This window comes from Phyllosticta capitalensis (genome assembly GCF_038381095.1).
Source record: "Phyllosticta capitalensis strain CBS 128856 chromosome Unknown BKA78scaffold_3, whole genome shotgun sequence".
In the NCBI taxonomy this organism is placed as follows: domain Eukaryota; kingdom Fungi; phylum Ascomycota; class Dothideomycetes; order Botryosphaeriales; family Phyllostictaceae; genus Phyllosticta; species Phyllosticta capitalensis.
The window spans coordinates 2,865,330-2,887,169 of record NW_027117441.1 but is presented as its reverse complement, the minus strand read 5'-3'; the positions used below and the strand labels follow the sequence as shown (position 1 = coordinate 2,887,169).

At 54.4% G+C, this 21,840-nt stretch overlaps 7 protein-coding genes across 7 annotated transcripts; 2 read left to right on the top strand and 5 right to left on the bottom strand.

Annotated features, from left to right (window-relative positions):
• The first annotated feature begins 974 nt into the window (after window positions 1-974).
• On the top strand, window positions 975-2,564 carry BKA78DRAFT_280360 (beta-lactamase/transpeptidase-like protein). Its single transcript, XM_066885606.1, has 3 exons — window positions 975-1,120; window positions 1,194-1,470; window positions 1,532-2,564. The coding sequence occupies exons 1-3, from the start codon at window positions 1,036-1,038 to the stop codon at window positions 2,394-2,396; spliced, it is 1,227 nt and encodes a 408-aa protein (XP_066747108.1). The 5' UTR covers window positions 975-1,035; the 3' UTR covers window positions 2,397-2,564.
• A 2,348-nt stretch (window positions 2,565-4,912) lies between these two features.
• On the bottom strand, window positions 4,913-6,980 carry BKA78DRAFT_310269 (uncharacterized protein). The gene is made up of 4 exons (XM_066888102.1): window positions 6,480-6,980; window positions 6,321-6,429; window positions 5,557-6,269; window positions 4,913-5,507 (listed from the first exon to the last, which is right to left on the bottom strand). Exons 1-4 carry the CDS (start codon window positions 6,658-6,660, stop codon window positions 5,263-5,265), a joined length of 1,248 nt encoding a protein of 415 aa, XP_066747107.1. The 5' UTR covers window positions 6,661-6,980; the 3' UTR covers window positions 4,913-5,262.
• A 1,903-nt stretch (window positions 6,981-8,883) lies between these two features.
• BKA78DRAFT_367589 (putative multicopper oxidase, type 1) lies at window positions 8,884-11,085 on the top strand (the record flags this gene model as incomplete). Its single annotated transcript, XM_066892608.1, has 8 exons — window positions 8,884-8,954; window positions 9,045-9,250; window positions 9,305-9,355; window positions 9,406-9,480; window positions 9,528-9,588; window positions 9,637-10,052; window positions 10,104-10,777; window positions 10,839-11,085. The coding sequence occupies 8 exons, from the start codon at window positions 8,884-8,886 to the stop codon at window positions 10,992-10,994; spliced, it is 1,710 nt and encodes a 569-aa protein (XP_066747106.1). The 3' UTR covers window positions 10,995-11,085.
• Window positions 11,086-12,848: 1,763 nt separating this feature from the next.
• BKA78DRAFT_330733 (DHBP synthase RibB-like alpha/beta domain-containing protein) lies at window positions 12,849-14,097 on the bottom strand (the record flags this gene model as incomplete). Its single annotated transcript, XM_066889813.1, has 3 exons — window positions 12,849-13,492; window positions 13,562-13,644; window positions 14,051-14,097. 3 exons carry the CDS (start codon window positions 14,095-14,097, stop codon window positions 12,849-12,851), a joined length of 774 nt encoding a protein of 257 aa, XP_066747105.1.
• On the bottom strand, window positions 13,950-16,070 carry BKA78DRAFT_310259 (uncharacterized protein). Its single transcript, XM_066888101.1, has 3 exons — window positions 15,554-16,070; window positions 14,679-15,499; window positions 13,950-14,633 (listed from the first exon to the last, which is right to left on the bottom strand). Exons 1-3 carry the CDS (start codon window positions 15,921-15,923, stop codon window positions 14,307-14,309), a joined length of 1,518 nt encoding a protein of 505 aa, XP_066747104.1. The 5' UTR covers window positions 15,924-16,070; the 3' UTR covers window positions 13,950-14,306.
• A 2,797-nt stretch (window positions 16,071-18,867) lies between these two features.
• BKA78DRAFT_310255 (uncharacterized protein) lies at window positions 18,868-20,128 on the bottom strand. The gene is made up of 2 exons (XM_066888100.1): window positions 19,913-20,128; window positions 18,868-19,861 (listed from the first exon to the last, which is right to left on the bottom strand). Exon 2 carries the CDS (start codon window positions 19,725-19,727, stop codon window positions 19,137-19,139), a length of 591 nt encoding a protein of 196 aa, XP_066747103.1. The 5' UTR covers window positions 19,728-19,861; window positions 19,913-20,128; the 3' UTR covers window positions 18,868-19,136.
• Window positions 20,129-20,674: 546 nt separating this feature from the next.
• Window positions 20,675-21,499, bottom strand: BKA78DRAFT_294150 (uncharacterized protein; the record flags this gene model as incomplete). Its single annotated transcript, XM_066886300.1, has 1 exon — window positions 20,675-21,499. One exon carries the CDS (start codon window positions 21,497-21,499, stop codon window positions 20,675-20,677), a length of 825 nt encoding a protein of 274 aa, XP_066747102.1.
• Between the last annotated feature and the right edge of the window lie 341 nt (window positions 21,500-21,840).

Below are 21,840 nucleotides of genomic sequence, written 5' to 3'. Positions count from 1 at the left end.
GTCAGATATCTGTCAAGTATGATACTCGGAACTGCGGCTCAACAACGTTCCGCATCATCACCTCGTCAATTCAAAGGCTGGCCTTGAAAATCCTGTTTTCATCACACCTCCACATCCGATCATCCAAGCTCTGCTCGATTTTCCAACCGACAAGAGTACTCCGACCACGGTTACATTGGAAGGCGTTGGCACAGACTGGCTTGAAGATACGAGGAGAGCAGAAAAAGGGGAGAGTGAAGACAAGCTACACAGCCGACAGGAGGTCATCCCGAGCCGCAAACGCTCGCGTTTGACGTACGGAATAGAGAGTCGTAGCACACACGACGTCACTTTCCAAGCAGTAGCTCGTTGTTGCCTACTACGACCACCCGAGAAGGCTGAGTGCTTCGTCCATACTGTTGACTATATCTCTGCATCTCATTATTGTTACCTCGAAGTCTTGAGCGCTTCTAGTTTACGTTTATTTTTTATCAAGTCCTTCATGGTTTTTCAGTCAATCTGTGAACGAGCTCTTTCCTTGGATGCGACTTCCAAAGCCCAAACTTGCCTAGATAAGACGTCTTCTTGTCAGTCCAATTTTGGGGGGCGGCGATTCGTTTCGCAGACCTTCCGTACCGTCTACAAACGTGTTCAGATCCAAAGCCATGACCAATTATTGCGAGTTGTGGTACAAAGCAACGATCAAGGTTAGCGGGGCGGGCCGAGAGAAGCTTGAGTCTGACTCAATCTGGGTTCAAGGATCGTCAACGTGTCAACTGCAACCATCAGCAACCAAGACGATGTTCTTCGGCGCTGAGTCGAGTGATGCCAAAAAAATGCAGGCAACGATGCAGAGACGAAGATTGCTGATGCCTAACGACGAGCAGTGCCACTTTGCAACTGATTGTCGGGGGCCGGCACGCGAGAACCCTCGGACCCTTGCAGCCTCGGAATGTCGTGCGGGACCTGCGGGGAAGCAACACCAACGGACGTACCAGATTCTTATACGACGAATAGTCCTGCTGGTCCAATTCCACAACTTTTGTTTCTGCAACGATGGCGTCTCTCGAGCAAACTTTTGAGCAAGCCTGCGCGTCTGGCGAAATCGCCGGCGCTGTTATGATCGCAAGCAATACAGATGGTGCGAAACCCCCGAGATCGGCCTCGTCGCATATGCAACAATTGCAGAATGCAGGTACTGACTACTACAACAGGAAGCTTTCGCTTTGAGAACACGTTTGGCAAGCGCTCTGTGCGCGAAGACGGCGACCAAAGCCCCCTCAAGAAGGATGGCATCATGTGGATCGCGTCGTGCACCAAGCTGCTAGGCACAATTGCCGCGCTGCAGTGTGTCGAGCGAGGCCAGCTATCTCTGGATGCTCCCATCTACGACATTGTTCCTGAATTCAAGGATCAAGATATACTTACCGGGATTGACGACAACGGGAAGGCTGTGTATCAAAAGGGGCATTCGACACCCATGACGTTGCGGTGAGCATCTCGAATCATCTGGCAAAACTCACGTACAAAGGACATCCACTGATGTCTCCAGGCTTCTTCTCACCCACTCGGCCGGCCTCGGCTATGACGAGATGTATCCCCTTCTGATGGCATGGCGCGAATCACGTGGCGAAAAGGTCAGCCCAGGCGGCACAATCGCATCTCGGATGACACTTCCGCTGCTCTACGACCCCAGCAGCATGTGGATGTACGGCTGCGGGATCGACTGGGCGGGCAAGATGGTCGAGCGCGTCAACGACAACATGCCGCTTGATGCGTACATGCAAAAACACATTTTTGAGCCGCTCGGCATCACCGACATGACGTTTGACCTCGCCACGCGGCCAGACCTTGCGGCGCGCATGGTCGATATGAGCAAGCGCGACGAGCAGACGGGCAAGGTGCGCTACACCGACTCGCGCATGCCATACAACGGCGCGACGGAGCCCATGGCCGGGCAGGGCTTGTTCACGTCTGCACCCGAGTACATGAAGGTGCTGCAGAGCCTGCTGGCCAACGATGGCAAGCTACTGCAGCCCGCCACCGTCGATTCCATGTTCGAGCCGAATCTCAGCCCGTCGGCAAAGCACACGCTGAATGCCATGCTCGACGGAAACCCCATCTTCAACAATGCTATGGGCGGGCTGTCCGTTGGCGCAGAGCGCGACTGGGGGCTCGGCGGGCTATTGATGATGACGGACGTGCCGGGCTGGCGCTCTGCGCGGACGCTGACCTGGGGCGGCCTGCCAAATTTGACGTGGTGGATTGATCGCAAGGCCGGGCTGTGCGGCATATTTGCGGGACAACTGATCCCAACTGGAGATGCGAGGGTGATCGAGTTGTCGAGAGTCTTCGAGAGGGACATGTACCGGCGAATTGAGGCAGAAGGTGGCGTGGCCGAGAGTCCGAAGCTGTGAGGCTTTTGAGCTCCAACAACCAGTTTACTGCCATGGAGCTGGCTATGGGGACCTTCAATGAGCGGGTAAGCGGCTGAAAAAGAAGTGATTACTCTACCATGTACCTACCTTCTGCAGAACCCAACATTCACTTGCCCCATCCGTCCACCTGCTCTTACCCAAAACCGTGACTGCCCCCGTTGCAGCGACGACTCCCTCGGCAAAAAGAACAGAACAACGGAAGAGCAAAATGATAGCTGTGGGACTCGAACTGATGCCCGAGCCATACGCCCGAAGGTAGTGGAATCTACCAACCCGCCACGCCAACATCTTACAGTTGGGATCTCACTACTCAGCTACCATTGAAAGTACTGGGGATTTTGCAAATTATAAAGGTCAATTGATGGATGTAGGTGCCCTATGCTGCCATTTTGTAGAGGTTGGCGGGCTTTCAGGCTGCGGTGGGCTCCTCCTCCTGTTGAGACTTGCCTGCTTGCCGCAACAACTCCACTGGTGGCTGCCGGCAGCCAGCACTGCGGCCCGCGCGTAATTTCCCAGAAAGAGTCGACGATCTGTCTCCGCGAGACTTCAAGGAAATGAAACTATAGTAGGTAGGTCGCAAAAGAAATAGCAACTCTGGGACAGGGTGCTTGAATGATCCCGCCGGTTGTAGTAACAAACTTGGTCGTTTAGCAAGTTCACCTTGTCTGATGTGCCGAAATTTGATTTCAAGATGTGGGCACATATGCAGGGAGTGATCAAACACCGTACTCACAAAAGACTTTAACGTTTGGAGTCGCCATTCATTCTGTAACCCACTGTGATGCTGGCAGACCAGAAGCCAAAAAATAATAGCCGGAGGCAAGTGGCGCTTGCCTGGGTGGCCGAGTGGCAGATGGCAGGTGGGCGTGGTCCGCTTGAGGCAGGCGCGACTTACACGCACCACCAGGCCCAGTGCTGTCGTATGCTGGGGCCTGCCAACGATGATTTACCTGGGACACGCGCAACGCGAAGCATCCATCTGCACCATTGACAGGATCAATCCCAAAGCTACATGTAGGAAGGCAGCAGTCTGATGGGCAGACAGACAGGTAGCCCTGTGACATGGCACGCAGAGCTTGCCGTCGAGCGTATGCGTTTCGAACTTTTAATCAGGCCAATCCACCTGTGTCCTTTGAAAAATGTGACGGGCACGTAGTTGGCTTCCTCCAACTCTCTCACCCACCCCTTGATCCCAAATGGAGATTACACATCCAACATTAGCGGATCTAGGCTCCCAACTGCCTCGCTCCTCCACGCACTCATCAATTTCATCGCAGCCGCAGCTGAAGAAGAAACAAGACGGGCTCTAGAGAGTGGGGTTGAGGTCTGGATCCAACTCTGGCCCATCGGCTCTTCAGACAAGGAACGAGTCCGCGTGGCCGCTAGACGTCTAGAAACGAAGGGAGGTATTTTTGCTTACCACGTGCGAGAGCGTTTGCGACAGACAGAAAGCGAGTCGGAGCGGTCTCGTTTTAGGAAGCGGACTGGAGGCTGATGCTGACAGTAAGTGAGCGAGCACGTGAGCGGTACAGGCAGGCAGGCAGGCGAGCCATGGGGCGCGAGCTCGCTCAATGGGTGGGCTCACGGCAGGGCTGAAGCGTGAGGGTGGATACGATACACAAATAACTAGTAAGCCAGGTAGACGGGGTGGTGGTGGATGTGTAGGTGCGTACGTAAGCCGCAGGGCGAGTCCGAGTGAGCACGCACATGGGTACCTGGTGGCGCGGCGGCGGCGGGATCCATGGCGCTTTTCCAGTGTATTTTCCGCTCGTCGGTCGACCAGTCAGGTGAGAAGGCTGGGGTGTGCGTTGGATTGGATGGCGTGAGTTTCGAGTTTCGCGACATCGTGCCTGTCGTGGTGCGGTGACAGGTGCGGTGACAGCTGCTAGGGTGCGTGGATGGTGCAGAATGGAGTTCTGGGACTTAGCGTGGTGTCTAGCGGCGGATGTGGATGCGGATGTGGCTTTTGTTATCTTGCAGGGTCGTGGGTTTCAGACAAGAGGCTGGGCATGGCGGACGTCAGTTTGAACTTACCGACCACTCTTTCGAAACATCGTCGTCTTCTTGCACTGTGGAAAACATGCAGTTGAGAAGGTGGAATGTGATGAGATCTGGCACAACGCAAACCCTGAATTATCATATGTCAGTGGTTGGAAAGGATGCACAGCATACTCAGTACTAGGTTTTGTGCAGATGCAGAGCAGCATCACTGACAGGCTGCTTAAGGTAACGGCAGGATTGCCTGCCGCAACTCAATATATCTGCACCACTTGTGCTGCGTCTTTGCAGATGTCAGACCTAGTCGGTGCGGCCATCACGTCGGACCAGTATCCACTGCGATGTCTTGCAGTATGATCGTTGACAAAGATCAAGGAGTGTGGCGCGGCTCTGGCGTGATATGCAAGACTTCAGGTTGATGAAGAAGAGTTGAAGACGTTCAAGCGGTTGTGCGAAATCGCAAGTGGGCTCGAGAAATATTTCGATGGAAGAAATTCATCAGAAAAGTAAAGATTTGCTGTACTCGTTTGTACTACACCAACATCTTGACAATGCGGCGTTTGAGTGATATCAACAGGTCTAATTGCGGAAAGAGAGAGAAGTCTTCGCCATGCCAATGCAAAATGAGTCTGAGAAAATAAGCGCAAATGCTCAAAGCTTGGTATCGAGCAGTGTAGAACACATGCAAAACGCCACCTCTGGTGAATGTCGATTAAAGCTTGCGTGACTTTTGAAAAGCCGTTGTACAGGGAAAACGCGGATTGAGTCAAGCTATCCACAACGGGGTCTATAATTTTGAATTGGGAATGGGAGCTGATAGAGTCGTTTCGTCGTGAGTGCAAGACAATTAAAAGAGCTTGTCCAAAATACCACCGGCTTGACGACACTGCGTCTTCACGGCCGCTGGGGTGATTGTGGTCGTAATGGTCACGGGAACCGTTTGAATAAAAACCTTCGTTGTAGTTGCCATCACAAGCGAAAATTTCGTGCTGGTCGGAGTCGGGGCCGTGATTGTCGCGGGAGAGAGAGTCGTGCGGCCGCTGAGCACAATGACAGCTGGTGGTTGAAACATCGTAGTGCTGACGACAGTAGCTATTTGAAGCTATTAGAAATGGCTTGTATCAATTTTGGCGCAACTTACCATTGACAATGTTGGTGACGGGGGGAGCGAAGCTGGTAGTGGTCGAAGTCACCCACTTAGCCGTGTCTTGTTCGGTGACAGTCAGCGGCTGTGGGTCAGGGGCGCGCTTGTCGAGCTCGTGGGAGGCAGCAAGACGAGCCTCGCGCTCCTTCAACCACTTGGGCAGGTCATCGTTGACCAAACCACGGCCCTTGACAAAGCGGAATTTGGCCGAGGTAGGCGTGGCAGCAGCGGAAGCAGCACTCATGATGGATTTTGCCGTGGGAAACTTGGGCCAGATGCTAGCAAAAGGATCCGGAATACCAGGCTTAGTCGGCTTGATACACGACGCGGTCTTTGTGACGACTGCTTTCGAGACCGAGAGAGACATGCTTGGGATTGTGAGAGTGAGGAAAGCACTTGTCGAGGTTACCACATCCGCCTTGGGGGTAATTGTGAGTGTCTTTTGCACAGTAGCTGACGGAGCAACGACTGTGGATGCCTGGAGAGTCTTCGTAACGAGAGAGACAGAGGTAGTTGTCGAGTTGATCACGCTCGGTACCACCACGGTGGAGGTGACCGTAGGTGTGTATGTCGTCGTCAATTGGGGTCCGACTGTCAGGCTAAAGTCACGCTCGTAGGCTATGGGAATGCCTGCATCGGGAGCTTTGCCGTTGTTGCTCATAATGAGAATAGACCAAGCTCCGGTGATCAACTTGCTCTTGGTGATAGGACTAAGATAAGGACGTTAGCACGAGCCTAGCCAACGAGGCTGTCCTACGCACCATGTCGACATTTGGTCTGCGTCGTCAGGCTGCAAGGGCGTCGAGGAGCACTGGATCTGGTTGCCGTTGGGGTCGACAAGGAAGTTCAAGGCCGAATCATTTTTGCAGCCTATACAGATTTATCAGCACGTTGCAGACGGATGGCACATTCAGTCTTACCCTCAAACTCTTGCACAAAGGTAAAGTTGTCATTGGAGGCAACATTCTGGAAGTAAGTATTGCCACCCTGAAAGTCCATGCCATAGACAAAACATGTTTGGGTTTGGTCCTGGGCCAAAGCGCTTGTGGTGAGCAGAGCAATGGCACCGAGGCCGCCAAGCGCAGAAGTGACTGGGAGCATTTCGTCGAGTACCAAAGACAAAGAATGAAAAGACTGACGGTTGTTTGGTGTTGATAAGCCAATATGCAGGTGGAGAGACGATGGCGATGGGTCAAATTTAACAAGTCAACTTGACGTGAACCAGCTGAGTAGACTCGCATACCGGAAGCTAGCCGGTGCTGCAAATGTGGATTCGGTAGTCCGTATCATGCGGGCCTAGGTGCTTTGGCTGGAGCCACTCGGGTGTGGCCATGGAAATCCATGGCTATCAATGTCACTGCCGCCTCATGACGAAGGAACGTGGTCGAGCTGAACCGACCAGACGGTTCCTTGGTCGAGTGTCAGGAGCCCAAGGACGCGGCGAGAAGTAAAGGTGGGTTGGATACACGGGGCTCAGTAGGGGTAGAGGTATCCAAAAGTTGCACTCAAAGTAGCCAAAGCCATGAGCCGAGCTAAGAAAAGACAAAACAGGCCAGAGAGTGGTCCACGGGTAGCGCCATGTGCGGTCCGGCGTGGGTAGGGCCCGCACAAAGAGGGTTAGGCCAAGATCTGGACGCTCGTTTTCGCATAGCTAGGGTCGAGGCACCAGCTGGAGACAACACAGGACTCGGGAGCCATCCAGCGGCTGATGGTGAGTTCTGACATGACAGCAGCCGGTTATTGCCAAGGGGGAGCAGCGGTAAGCACTAGGTCGGTAGATTTTGGAGCTCAGCCACAGTTGCGGGGAAGTCATTGGATGGAATGTTTGATTTCTGTACGGAATATGCTGTAGCTGTCAATTGCGGTGTGGGTCGACCTGAATGGACGAGTCGAGGTGATTCAGGTCAGGTCTGGTGTGCAGTGGTCGGAGTTGGAGGCGGGGAGCCAGTCGCACCGCAACCTCAGGTCGGAATCGGAACAAATCACTGGCCGCTTAAGCGAAGAGATCGGCGCAGGGTCTGTCTGTGGCCCGGCCGTTCGCGCCCGCCGTCGAATCCAACCACCATCGACCTCATCTGTGACATGCTAACTATAGCCTTCCACGCCCGGCTCAGTCCTGCCAATTCTCCATCGAGGCGCAGTGTCCTCGCTTAAAGCCTGGTGAGCTCTCGGAACAAACTCTTGGAAAGAAAAAGCAAAGAGAATCAAACGCGATATTCTTCGGACTACATCCTGCCGAGCACAAGGCTAATCGTATTCCAGGCGCAGACAAGTGGCAGACCGCTCTTGCGCCGCCTACAGTAGAGGAAGAGTCCATGATGCCATGGATATGACAACGTCGTTGCAACCAGACTCCCGAGCGGCCGAGAGTGTTCGATCCGCCCGAGTTCCGTGTCAAAGGCCATGCTAGTCGGCGCCGGCGCAGATGTGACGATGGAGGCGACCAGTAGGCGGACCTCGAATGCGATCAGCCGCTGCTCTTACTGCTCCTTGGCGGATCCGACGCTTTGGATGCTGGCTCTGCGGCCGTTGTGCTCTCCATGGTTGACTCTGCGTGGAAGCAACGCCAACCGCCAGGTACCATCCGCTGTACCTGACCGTCTTCCGATTCTCCGATTCTCCGCTCCACCGTCTTCTTGTGTATCGTCATTGATCCGTCTCTTCGGCCTTCGGTCGTCCACGGTGCATGATGATCCCAAGTCGGTATGCAGCTACGTCTGAATCTGCAGCCCGTGGCGCCTACGCGCCTGCCGTCGACTGAGCCTCTGCCGCCCTTACGTCTGACATCCACGCTCTCTTCAATGTCGCACTTTTGCTCATTGACTTCTGACGCACAGCACGAGCTTTGCTTCAAACCCCAGCATGGCCCTGATCTAGATGTGCGTACGCAATACCAGCATCACCCTGTCAACACTTGGCTGCTGCTCAGCCCATGTTTTGTTTGGTCCCGACGGTTTCCAAAACTGGCCACCAGTCGAACCGCTATCGCTTGGCTTGAATCCAAGACGAGCGCCCCTGCGCCAGCGGCGCGCTCGTTGACTCCCGATGCACCACCACCCTCCACATGCACGCGTCACTACCCGTGCTTTACCATCTCCAATCTGAGATAGCCGCTCCAGCTGACACTGGCCTCTGTCGTCTTGCTCAGGGCTCATTTTCATGCCGACCTCCCGAACAAGGATTCGGCCTATGGCGTTTCAGCGCCAATGCTTGCCATCAAGTGTCTTCCATCCCCTGTATATAGACGCCTTATCCTCGCTCCAGCAATAAACATTCAAGCGCTGCCTGACAATCTTTCCTCATCTTGTCATATCATTCTCCATCATGCGTCTACATCATTTTGCCCCTTTGGTGGCATTGGCCGCGGCCAGCAACCTCCCTGCCGACCACATCCTGTGGGGACCTGGTGGTCCTCCGCAGACTTTGGTCAAGCGCCAGGCATCTCCGACCTCATCCAAGGCAACCGCATCCAGAACACCAGACAGTGTCTGCGTGAATGGCCCCAACACCAGGGGCTGCTGGTCTGGCGGCTACAGCATTGCCACTGATTTTGATGCCAAGTGGCCCACTACGGGCCGGACCGTCAAGTACAATTTGGACATCACGAATTCCACCTGCAATCCTGACGGCGCAGTGGCAAGGCCTTGTCTGCTGTTCAATGGCCAATATCCAGGCCCTACTCTCTACGCTAGTAAGATCATCTTTCACTGCATTGTTCACAGCATAATCTGACAGACCAATTAAGACTGGGGTGACACAATTCAAGTGACTGTCACCAACAAGATGCCAAGCAACGGTATTTAACCCTTTCTCCTTGTTTTTGTTACAGCATGTTAACGATGATAGGAACGAGCGTGCATTGGCACGGTATCCGCCAATATCAAACCAACTCTCAAGATGGAACCAATGGACTTACCGAATGTAAGGTTTCTTTTTAAGTGATATTGCAATGTGCTAATCAGCCACAGGTCCTCTGGCTCCTCAAGACACTAAGACTTATACCTTTCAAGCAACTCAATTCGGCACCTCGTATGTTTCTGTCGATCCTTGTCTCCACTAGCCACTAATCCCATCCAGGTGGTTTCACTCCCACTTTTCTACTCAATACGGCGATGGTGCTACTGGTCAGATTATTATCAATGGCCCTGCTTCAGCCAACTACGACGAGGACTTGGGTAGCTTCACAGTCAGCGATTGGTATTACCGCGGGTCCTTTGGCATTGAGGCTCTCACCATGGCGGCCCTCCAAAAGGGTCAACCAGGTCCCAACCCTGACAACATCCTCGTCAATGGTACCGGTAAGAGCGCCACTGGAACTGGTAGCTACAGCACTACTACCATGAAGCCCGGAAAGAGGTACCGCCTGCGTTTGATCAACAACTCCGTCATCGATGCGATCTGGGTGTCGCTGGACGGTCATTCGATGCAGGTCATTACTGCTGATTTTGTTCCCACTGTTCCGTGGAGCACCAACTGGCTGCTCATGGCTATTGGTACGTCTTACTCTGCATCTCTATCAAGATCAAGCCTAACGCCCCCATTAGGACAACGCTACGACGTCATCATCACTGCCAACCAGACCGCAAGCAACTACTGGTTCCACGCCAACTCTGCCCCAGGCTGCAACACTACCAGCGCCCTCAACGGCAAGGCCATCTTCAAGTACGAGGGAGCACCGTCGGGCGACCCTACGAGCACAGGCACGGCTCAGCCTGGCGGATGTGAAGAGCCTCTCCCTACGCCTGTCGTCCCCAACGTCGTCCCGAGCGCAACCTTCATGAGCCAAGTCAAGAACTTGGGCGTGGACTTGACTGTCTCGAACGTGACCACCAACCAGCAAAACATTGTGTTCTGGGGTATCAACATGACAGCAATCGACATCAACTGGGAGAAGCCAACGATTCAATACGTCATGGACAAGAACACAAGCTACCCGCATACGTACAACTTGATCGAGTTGCCAACTGCCGGCATTTGGACCTACTGGATCATCCAAGAGACATCTGGCACCAAGGTTCCTATTGCCCACCCCATGCATTTGCACGGGCACGACTTCTACATCCTCGGCTACGGCACGGGCATCTTCGACACGGCGTCCTCGCCCTCCAAGCTCAACTTCAACAACCCCACGCGTCGCGACAGCGCCATCTTGCCCGCCCGCGGCTGGCTCGCCATTGCCTTCCCCACCGACAACCCGGGCGCGTGGTTGATGCATTGCGTAAGTCCACCAGCACTCAAAGACGATGGATAAAGAAGAGAATGCTGACTTGTCCATTTAGCACATCGCCAACCACATCAGCGAAGGCCTCGGCGTCCAGTTCCTCGAGTCCAAAGACCAGATCAAGCTGCCCGGCGCCGACTACCAGCAGACGTGCGCCAACTGGGACAAGTACTGGACCACGAGCATCTACCCCAAGACCGACTCGGGATTGTAAATGCCCCTTCCCGTCCCCTTGGAAATGTCTGGATCGACTTTGCAAATTTTTCCAAAACTGTACACGACCGTTTGTTCTTGCAGTTTTTTTCCCCTTGGCTTCTTGGAATACCCCGATAGCTAGGCACGGCCTGGCTCAGCAAGAAAGCAGGCTTGCAAGCGTGTTTTGCATATATACATACATGTATCGCTTTTTGCACACGACATACAGCATATGGCGCAAGTCAGAGAGAGGGAGGGAGGGAAGACGAGGGCAGGCGTTGACGATATCTACGACTCGTTTTCATTTCTTGCTTGTAAATTTGCAAATAGGGGGCGGTTACTTTGTTGGCGGCGCAAAGACAGGAGAAGATTTAGAGAGACGCATTCGGGCATGGCTTTTTTCATTTTCGGTCCTCGCATTTCCACTACTATCAGCAGCAAAGAGCATGGTGTATGATAGATGGAATTGTAATTGTAATGCGCATAGCAAAGCGGGCGTCGTCGTCGGATCCATTCGAGTTCAAAACTTTTCCAATTCACCTTGCAATCTCTCCTTTGCACAATCCTCATGCTTCACTTTACCAGTCGGAACATCTACCTGCCCCCTGAAATAGGACAGCATCCCCTGGTCCTCGATTGCCCTCCCTATCAACCAATCAGTCACCCACATGCCCGCCCCTATCCACTCCGCTGCAGCCGACAGACAGCCCACGCTGACGCCAAGCAAAACCCGCTTTCCATCCACGCGTCACGTCCGGTTTCCGGCTGCCAAGCACAGCCAAGAAGGAGGCCCTCTTTTCCTCGTGCGAACGAAGAAGTATCCCGAAGACTGCATCTTGGCGCGCCAGCGGACTCCGGAGGTGCGACCGGAGAGTCGATGTCGATGTCGGGTCGGGATGATGGGGGAGAGTGGAAAGGGGTAGCTGGCGTGAACGTGGATGTCGGACAGGTGAAGACGAGATGACTTGCAGACGGCTTGATAGCGGAAGATTGGGTGCACGACAGTGGCAGCGGAGACAGGACGGGGAGATGGGGATAGGGCTGGCTGACCTGTGGATGTATTGAAAGCATTGGATTGAAATGTGAAATAACGGAGGAGGGATTGAATTGGGACAGTCGAGAGCAGGTGGTGGAAGAGATGAACCAGTGGGCCTCAGAAAGCTTTCACAGTCTCACAGGGCTTCCTCCAAGTCGAACAAAAATCTTTCATCTCCACTCTGCACCGCTCACCTCGACGCGACGATATCAAGTCTGCCTGCTTCTGGACTCGGTCGAGCACATGCAGCACACACCCCGTGCTCGTAACACAGCGCCCTCTGCAGCTGAGACTCAGACCACAGACTCGGGAACTTCTTTTCGCAGGCGCGCATATCGGATGCATGCGCTCGTTGGGTGCGCTACCACATACATATATGCACGTGAAAGCAACGTGCAGGAGGATCAATCAAGCGCGCGCATGCCCAAAGCATTAGCGGCGGCTGAGACAGGTCAGTTCGACTGCATAGACGATGGGAAATCATGATGTCACCATGAGTGCAGAGGTCTCATCGAGAGTAAACGAGGGTCGACTGGTGAAGGAAAAGCTTTTGCTTGCTCGCTCCCCCTTTGGAGGGCCCCCTTTTCTAGAAGACGAGTTTTGACAAGGAAAGGCCATGGCACTTTTGCGTCCTCCGTCCTTTTTTGCGTCCGACAGCTCCGCTCCGTGCTGTATCAGCGGCAAAATTTCAAATGCCCAACTCCAAGAGAAATTGAAGAGACGATATGAGATGGTCGGAATATGTGCTGTGAAAGAATCAAAGATCGCTGGCGCAGCAGTGGCGGGCTGTACAGTGGGTGGCGTCTGTTGACATCCTCAAGACCAGGTCGCCTCCTCTTAGTAGTCGACAGCTTCGACGCCGTCCAACTTGCCCTCCGTCTCCTCGACGTAGCGCGCCAGGTCCTCGATGGTGCACACCTTGATGCCCCATTTCTTGCCAAACGCCAGGCACTCGTCCCGCCTCATCATGCCTCCGCCAACCATCTCCGGGACGCCCTCCTTTTCCTCGCCGTCCGTGATCAACTCGCAAATCACGCCGACCTCGGGCAGCTTTGATAACCGGCACAGCTCGACGGCAGCCTCGGTGTGTCCCCGCCTCTCCCTGACGCCGCCCTCTCTTGCCTGCAGCGGCAACACGTGTCCGGGTCTCCTAAAGTCCTCTGCGGTGGACTTGCCGTCGGCCAGCAGCTGGCACGTCACGCTGCGGTCGCCGGCGCTGATGCCGGTGCTGATGCCGTGGTGGGCGGCGGCGTCGACAGACACGGCGTACGCGGTGCGGTTGGGGTCAGCGTTGTCGACGACCATCTGCGGCAGGGCGAGCGCCTTTGCCCGCGCGGGCAGCAGCGGCGCGCAAATGTAGCCCGACGTGTAGCGGATCATGAAGGACGCTTTGGCCGGCGTCAGCGCCGACGCGGCGATGATGAGGTCGCCTTCGTTCTCGCGCGAGGGCGAGTCGAGCACAATGACAAACTCGCCGCGGCCTAGGAGGGTGATGCCGTTAGTGGACTTGTTTCATGGGAGTTGTTCCAGAAATCATGGCGCGGCTGTACCGAATGCTTGTATGACATCGGGTATAGGGTCAAAGGCGGGATGCGAGGATGTCGAGGTGGTGCCATTGACGACTGGCGCGGCGCTTGCGGTGTTCAGCATGGCGATGAAGAGGGAGAGAGCGTCTGGTTATTGTCCACAGGAGGTCTTCAATGCCGTTGTTGTATTTGGCCGGGTTCGTTCGCAATTGTGGTTTGGTATCGCGGAGGGGCCCACTTTGAGCATATGCTTATGAGAAGCCCAGGCGCAAGTTTGTCAGCGCGCGGGAACGCGGCCGTCGGCGGTGGAAGAGGAGGAGGGAGGATTAGAAAGGAGGAGCGGCGAGGCGTGGGTAGTGAGGCCGTGGCGGATTTGTAGCATGGTGAAGCTGGGCAGTTGACGATGTCGAGTCATCTCTGCTTGACTTTCACACATCCGCTCTCCCGCTGAATGCCCCTCATGCCGAAACGCAAATTTAGAAATGGCCGCCCTCGCCCTGCGTCTTCGGCAACCCGCCGGCCAGCATTATTGCCGACCCCAGCTGCCTCGGCTCCGGCATCGCCCGCTTCGCGGTTTTCGGATCGGACACTCAACACCATCCATATCTAGTACTTTACCCGACTATCGATGCTTGTTCTATCCGAATATCTCGAGAATTACTGTCGATGGCCGCTCCAAGACTCGCCATCCGCATCTGCTGCTGGATGATGGGTATGAACTCAAGCTGATATCCCAAACGCCATGCTATGCCTTTTTCCAACATGTCCTTCAATCGTCTGATTTCTCGTCGTCCTTGTCCTCCTTTTGCTTCTTCCTCTCCTTTCGTAGAGCTTCGGCAACCTTTTCCTCCTTCTCGTCGGCCAGCTCGTCCCACTCCACGTCGTACTCGTTGGCGACCATCTTGATCTCCTTTCTCAACGCATTGGCCTCCTCAATCAAGGACTCCCATTTCTGGATATCGAATCCCTTTTCGCCGTAAAGCTTCTGCTGGCGGCGCGAGATCGTAAAGTTCATTGCGGACCGATAGGATACCTCACGGTTGTGGTACAAGAACCAAACGTAACCTCCGATCAAGGTGGTCAGGCCAACAAGGTACTGCTTCGGTCAGCGGTGCCTCTAGAGGGTAGCCTATCGACTCACCGTCACTGGTTCCATGACGTCCCATCCCAAGTCGGTGTTGAAGGTCAGAGTATACACGACGCCCCACCAGCCGAGTATGACGACAAGTCCTCCTGTCGCAACTCTTTGCGCGCCTTTGTGTGCCAGCGCGTCGCACTCCTTTTTGATGTCGGCCAATTTGGCAATCTTGTGGCTGGTGGATCGCAAGCGCATGCGCAAGTAATAGGTACGATCATTGAAACTAGGGACTCCAACGCGAATGTCGTACGGAGCGCCCTCGATCTCGACCGCAAACTCTTGCCCACGCGCAGCATCGCGGATAAAGTCTCCAATCTCTGTCGACGCAGACCAACGGACGAAGCGCCTTTCCTTTGTCGTGTCTGCCCGAGCCTCATGGCCAAGTCCAGAGTATGATTCAACGCCGCCTTCTCCCACACCTCCGCGCAGACGGTCTGCCTGTTCCTTGGTCTTGCGGTTTAGTTTTCCCGTCCGTTGCATTTTCCCGTCAACAAAAATCTCGTCGCCATCTTCAATATCGTCGGGCTCATCGGACTTCTTCTTGGCTTCAGACTCTGGGAGCTCCACCGGCGTCTCCTTTGCAGGTTCCATGCTGTCTTGGGTCGAGTCCTCCGCTCTGAAGTAGACGTCTGGTGCCTTTTCCTTTCCATTCTTGTCGATTGTGGGGAGCTCCGACTGAATCAAACGTTCGAGATAGGACAAAGGTTGCTGTGGGTGTACAAGCAGCGCCAAAGGCTCGACGTCTTTGCGGTCGGTATTGTGGTCTTTCGTCGTCAGGGGCAAGATCAACTTGAGCATGCGACTGGGAGTCGTGAGAAGCTTTCCTTTTTACTTGATTGTTAGTCGCTCAGTTGGAACAGGCTAGGCGGATGGGATACCCTTGGTCATGGCCCCAGCAGATCTTTGACGCGCCACAGGTGGCTCGGCTGAGCCTTCCCTATGCCATGGTGTCCGTATCTGCTTGCTTTTGTCCTCTGCAACCTTGCGCTCATAGTCCTCTTCCTCCTCGCGCGTAATGTTGTTGTTTAGCTCGACGGCGGGCATGGAATGGGAAGATGGTGATACATCATCCTTTGTCGCCTGCTGCCGAAGCAGAAGTGTCGATGTCGCGGTGTAGGTTCTGTTCGCGCATGGGTAGGATCCAGGTATCCGGAGACTGGATATTCTCGCGCGTGAAGCAGAAAGGAGGTGATGCGATGCAGGCGACGCGTGCGCAAGAGATCGGAAGGCGTGTTGAAGCGGTCGCATGTTGAAGAGATGGGAGGAGAGACGAGAGAAAGATGGACTAGCGTACTCTTCGTCGAGTAGATCTTCTCATCATCCGATTGTCGAAGAGATGTTTTGCAAGTTTCCTGACAGCTGCAGGGCAACATGGCAGCTGTTCTTGCGGCCACCAACACGACGATATGACGTCAGCGGGAATGCCCGTCCGACGCTCGGAGCGGAAGGCGGCCCGCTGCCTTATTTTTGGCGTCGGCTTCCATGCTTCCACTCACTCCACAACACCACCGTTCAACCATCATCTTTACGTCCTACTTCCTTTTCTCTGCTTATTATCAATGGCTGAAAGAAGCTCAATGGCGGGCAAGCTGCTCACGAGATTCACCTCACAAAATCTCTCAAAGGAGATCCGCTCTCCAATTTGAAACCCTCTGAAGGCGAGCTGAAGGGCGATGATGCTCCACAGCTCGGGGCAAGCTGAAGCTCAACGCATTGATCGCACCAAGTGACAGGAACGTCGCCGGCACCAATCATTCTGAGGAGATCAGAGCTGTCCATCTACGTTTCAGCGATTCACGATGCAACATCACGCGGCTCTCACCTTGTCACTCCCGAGAAGCTCTCAAATCCACGCTACTTACCTCATCGGGCCACCATCGTCGCACATGCAGCCGTCCTCTCACCTCAACTTCCCTCAGAGATCATCAACATGTGGAGGTTGAAAAGTCAAGTCTCCGAGAAACGATCGGTGAAAGGCCTGCGGGCGCCAATGCATGCAGAGCGGCAGAGTAGCTCAAGATCTCTCCATCCCTCGCATGACATGCGACCATTCGGCCTTTACGCACCTGCAGAATGGACTACGGCGTTCGGGTTCGGGTGCCTCATGCTCCGACTGTGCATCAGATATGCATTGCACTGGAAGATCTTACGCCGAACATTCACATGTTGCGATGATTGAGCGGTGCACGACCAAAGCCAACACTATCGCTCGACAATCATCGCCATCTTCGTCGAAGCATGCTCCTCGCTCTCACCTACAGAGCTTGGTTGACAAGGGGAAGTTCAGATGGCTGCAGATCGCCAAGTGTTCGCTAGACAGCATATGCGTTTTCACTTGGATACTTGCCAGGGGGCTAATCAACCACGAGATTTCTCGCGTTCAAGGTGAGCTTCATACCCTGCGACGCTATATCCACGATCTAATGGTTTTCTCAAACAGCAACGACGTTGAAGACCAATACCTCTCATCAAACAAAGCAGGAGGAATGACAGCAGTCACCGGTTGCTACTGTTTCTGCAATCCTCCCCTTCTTCTCGGGGCCTCAGATTGATGTGATGGTATTTGCAGCTACTCGGGCTGGGGAGTAACGGCACCGACACGATGTAACACTCATCGATTCGCAAGTCATCAAAGCAAAAAAGACCATTCGGCCGTCGAAGCCGCGTCCGTCGCAGGAGGATGCCCGCTCCGACACTGATACTCAGGACTCGCTGAGCGACTTATCCACCGGATGAGATTCTTTCTCGAAGAGCGCAGCTGGCCTGTCGTCAGACGACCGCTCAAGTGCCGCCAGTCGCACCGCCAGATAATGCTGGAAGAACCACACCTACAAGCTGTACCACAAGTCTGACACAATCCTCGGGTTTTGCTACATCTCGGGCTCGAGTTCAAGCGGTCGTCGCCTGTTGTTCACATTGTGCCCCTCCTCATTCCCAGACAGAGCCACGATGAGCGCACCGTCGTCAAGCAATGGCCAAGCCTTCTTTTCAGGACCAGCGGTCGACGGTATGTACAGCTGTTTGGAATGACGGGTCAAGGCACTGACACGATGGACAGCCAAGTCGTACCCGTCGAAGAAGGACGCGCGTTCCGATCTGCAGGCAAAGCTGGACAAGAAGAGGTTCCAGTACCCACGACTCGCCAACCGACTTTCAAGCAGCATCTGGGCGTTCACATGGATGCTCGTGGATCGGTTCGTCGATGAAGGACTTGTGACCATTGAAGAGCGACCACCCGCAAAGAGCGCCGCTGTTGGAGCTCTGTCCGACGACCACGCCATCACTGCCTCCAGCACAGAAGCCTCTTCCTCGAAAATCGAAGCTGCACCGTTCTCCTTCGGCCGTCCGGCCAAATCAACAAGCTCCTCGAACAGCGAAGCTGCACCGTTCTCCTTAGGCCATGGCATCGCCTCCGCGAAAGAAGCTCCTCCGCCAGTCATCGCCGCTGTTGGAGCCTCAACCACAGAACCTCCTCACTCAGAGAGCGCCGAAAAATCACCATTCGACAAGTACACGCTCACCAAGGTCCTCGAGAGGCATCGTTCATCGATTCCCAAGAGATCAACGTTCCCAACCGGCACAACTGAGGCACCAAGCTCGTCGGCATCCCGGTCAACTTTGGCTTTCCCTGAGGTCGGCAGCGCACCGTGGCAAGAGACGAAATTGGCTGGCACAGTGCCAATGGAGGCGAACGAGGACTACCCATGGTACGATGATCCTCTTTTCGACTTCGACGCCTTCCAACAGACGGTCGGACAGTCTTCGACCATTGACCCTGCGGCCGCCGCTGGACCCGTTTCCCATGAACAGAGTGTCGCCAACCCCAGCAAAAAAGCCTCTCCTTCGGAAGAGCGAAGCTGCACTGTTCTCCTTTGGCCATCCAGCCACAGCACCAAGCCCCTCGAAGAGCGAAGCTGCACCGTTCTCCATTGGCCATCCGGCCAAGGCACCAAGCCCCTTGTCCGGTCTTCCACGCACTACTTGAGCACATGGGTTCAAGAAGTCCAACCGATAACCGGCGCAGACGGTATCCAGTTCGCCACCGCCTCCACGACCGGAGCCAACGAGCCTCCGTTTGGCCACGGACACCAATCCAACGCAGACACCGCCGTCGTCGCACAAGCAGCAGAAGCCAGCGCGCGTAGCGAGCTCGATGCGAAGCGCAAACCCCCCCCCCCCCCCCCCCCAACGCGCCTTGTTCGCCCTCAGCAGGCCCTTCTTCAAGTTATACCAGACGAAACCGATTAAAATCGACTGTCTTGAGTTCGAGCCGTCCACGGAGGGCTGCTGCGAACAGGTCCACGTTGACCATTAGGAATCAGGCCACAGGATTTTGCTCCTGAGAACACACCTACAAGCTGTACCACAGGCCAAATTTTTTCGAATTTGGCTCGTCCACGAAGATCCGCCGCCAAAAAGTCGATGATCGCAACGAAATCCCAGTTGGATGACAAGGACGAGTCAGAAGACGAACCCCCGTTGAGTGAACAGAAGACGCTGGTGCATGGCGACGAGAACTTGATCTTCATGTATTTTGAGTACGACCGCCTCACTGGTACTCGAGTCCCACGTCATATGATCGCCGAGAGATCGACTGGATACTGCTCCGCCGAACATATTTGGAGGCTCCACGATGGCGGCGCAAGACCAGAGCACCAGCAGGCGATCATCGATGAATTTCCTGCTGCTCGTCTGCTCAGCTGCAAAGCTGACGTGAAGTACTACGCCATCCCAGTTGACAGCGCGATCGCCCTTGCGACGCGCCTCGGCATTTTCAAGATGTGCGAACGCTTCTTCCAGGCCGTGACTCACCGGCCTGCCGTCGACAAACCCATTCGCTGCGGAAGTTGTCAAACTCTCTGGGACAGAGAGAGAAAGACCTTCAAGGCGTGGCTGGACCACGTCAGACACCGGCACCATCAAAAGGAGTAGGGCGACATTGGGTACAACGAGTGCCCATGCGGCCTCGCTTGGTATTTCCAGCACGAGTTCCAGCAACATCTGGATGTGGTCAAGTGCTGGTCGACCGATGATGCCTGACCGCTCTGGCATGTTCCACGCAGAGAATCGCTGACAGTCGCTGACGCCAGTAATTGTCACATGAGTTCAAACAGCTTTGCTAGCTTTTCCAGAGTCTCTTTACGGCGAGTTGGAGACGGTTTCCCACTACTTTGGGTCAGTAGAGCGTTAGTCTCTCACGTCAAAACAGCCCATGAACGCATCTCACGACGTAGCAGTAGATTCACACCCATGTAGTTAGCTGATCGTCTCGCTCATAATGAGATCAAGTCAACCAATTCTCCCTCTTTATGTAATTGCTCTCAATGTGCATTCGGGTACGAGTTGCTTTAGCATGAGTCACAGTGGGTTGCAAATGACATGGGAACTTGATGGCGGTGCGGGGTGCTTGAATGCTCCCTGTAGCTTTACTCTTTGAAGCTCATATATCCAAGTCTTGGGGGAGTAAGGTATTTGATCACTCCCTGTGTACCTGCATCTTGATTTTTAACTTGCTAAAATTGAACATTGAAGTCCAAGAGTAGTTCTACAAGGAGCATTCTAGCAGACCACCCCAAAGATGCCATTGCTTCTGCAGCCCTCTGTGGGGTTGTAGTGAAAGTCACTGGAACGAGTATGGACGCTTTCTTGTTGTGAAGCAAAATCAATTCTTTAGCTATAGGATTGCTCGGTACTTTCTCCAAGCGAGACTCTGGTGCCCGTCATCAATCTTTTGTCGAGAAGGAGAAGTAGAAGGCCGAAATCGAAAGCACCACTCGCCAACGATCCCTTCATCGCATGCCAAAAACCCGATATCTCGAAAGCAAGGCAGATGAAGCCACTCGTGCATTCCCCGTGTGTTTTGAGCAAAGTCCTGATGTCGAATCATCTCTCCCAAATCGTCGACCGTTGCCGCTCGCTCACTCTGGACAGAGAAAACCCAGAGACCTGAAGCCAATCCATCACCCACTCCTGAGTCGTCGAGCGTCTTTTCACACACATCAGTCGGACGCTTGTCCCCGATCCAATACCCAAGCCCAGCTGCCATAACCTTGTTTCTCTCTTTCTTTCTGCAGCGCAGCCTTTTCGACCAGCGTGGGGTAATCGGGAAGCTTGCCCCCGTTCCACCGGAGGAAGACCAAGGTGTTCTGATAGTTGTCTCGTTTGCCCGCCATCATTTCGCGGCAGAGCATTCTGGTCAAGTCGGTCGACATGACGCGGCCGAACTTCTCCTGGAATGCGTCGGAGATGCGCTGGTAAAACCTCGAATGGACGTTGCCGCAGTGTTTGTTGATGTAGGCAAGGTAGAGAGGCTCTCGGGGGGTAACAACACCATCGTCGTTCGCAGTGGACGCAGTGGTCGATGCAGTGGTCGACGGCTGAGCGCCAGTGTTTGACGGCTGAGCGCCAGTGTTTGACGGCTTGGTGCTTGATTGACCAGGTGCTGACTTGGTATCTGCCGGTGCGGCTGACTTTGACTGCGCCAGCCTGGTGAGGTCCTCGGGTTCTTGCTTGAAGATCTTCGCCCAAACGTTCTTAATTTTCGCGTTGCTGAGGATGACGTCGACCGGACGATCAAATTTCAGCTTGAGGCTTCGCAGGTAGGGGACAAGCGTTTTGCCTTTCAACGGGTCCTTCGGTGCGCGCTCTTTCTCGTCCGGGGTGTTGTAGTAGATGGTGTTGAATGTGTTGTTGCCGGGACGTGAGTTGCGGATCATCCAAACGCTTTCGTCGTCATCCTTCTCAGGCACGTTGCACAGGATACGGCCCGTGTCTTTGCACCATTCCATTCCCGTCTCTTCGTGGGCCAGGACTGTGAGATTCATGGTGATCGAAGCGTTGGCGTCGCGCCGGAAAATGGTTGTAATGCTGAGATCACCAGTGTGGATGGCTTTGGCCGAGAAACTGCAGGGTGCACGCTTGGGTTGCCGGACGGTGACCGATTGGACGGATGGATGATTCTCGTGAGGAGGTACGGTGCCAATTGGCGGCGAGATGATGATGGAGCCAGTGCAGGGCACTGTGGTGCAGAGAGGCAGAATGTTGAAAGGTGGTGGGCGGAAGATGCGAGGATCGGGCAATCTTGAAGGTTGAAAAAGATTCAGTGATCTCAGGCAAAAGAAAATTCCTCAACACACGGTGGGAAGTGGGCGTTCCAATCCGGAAA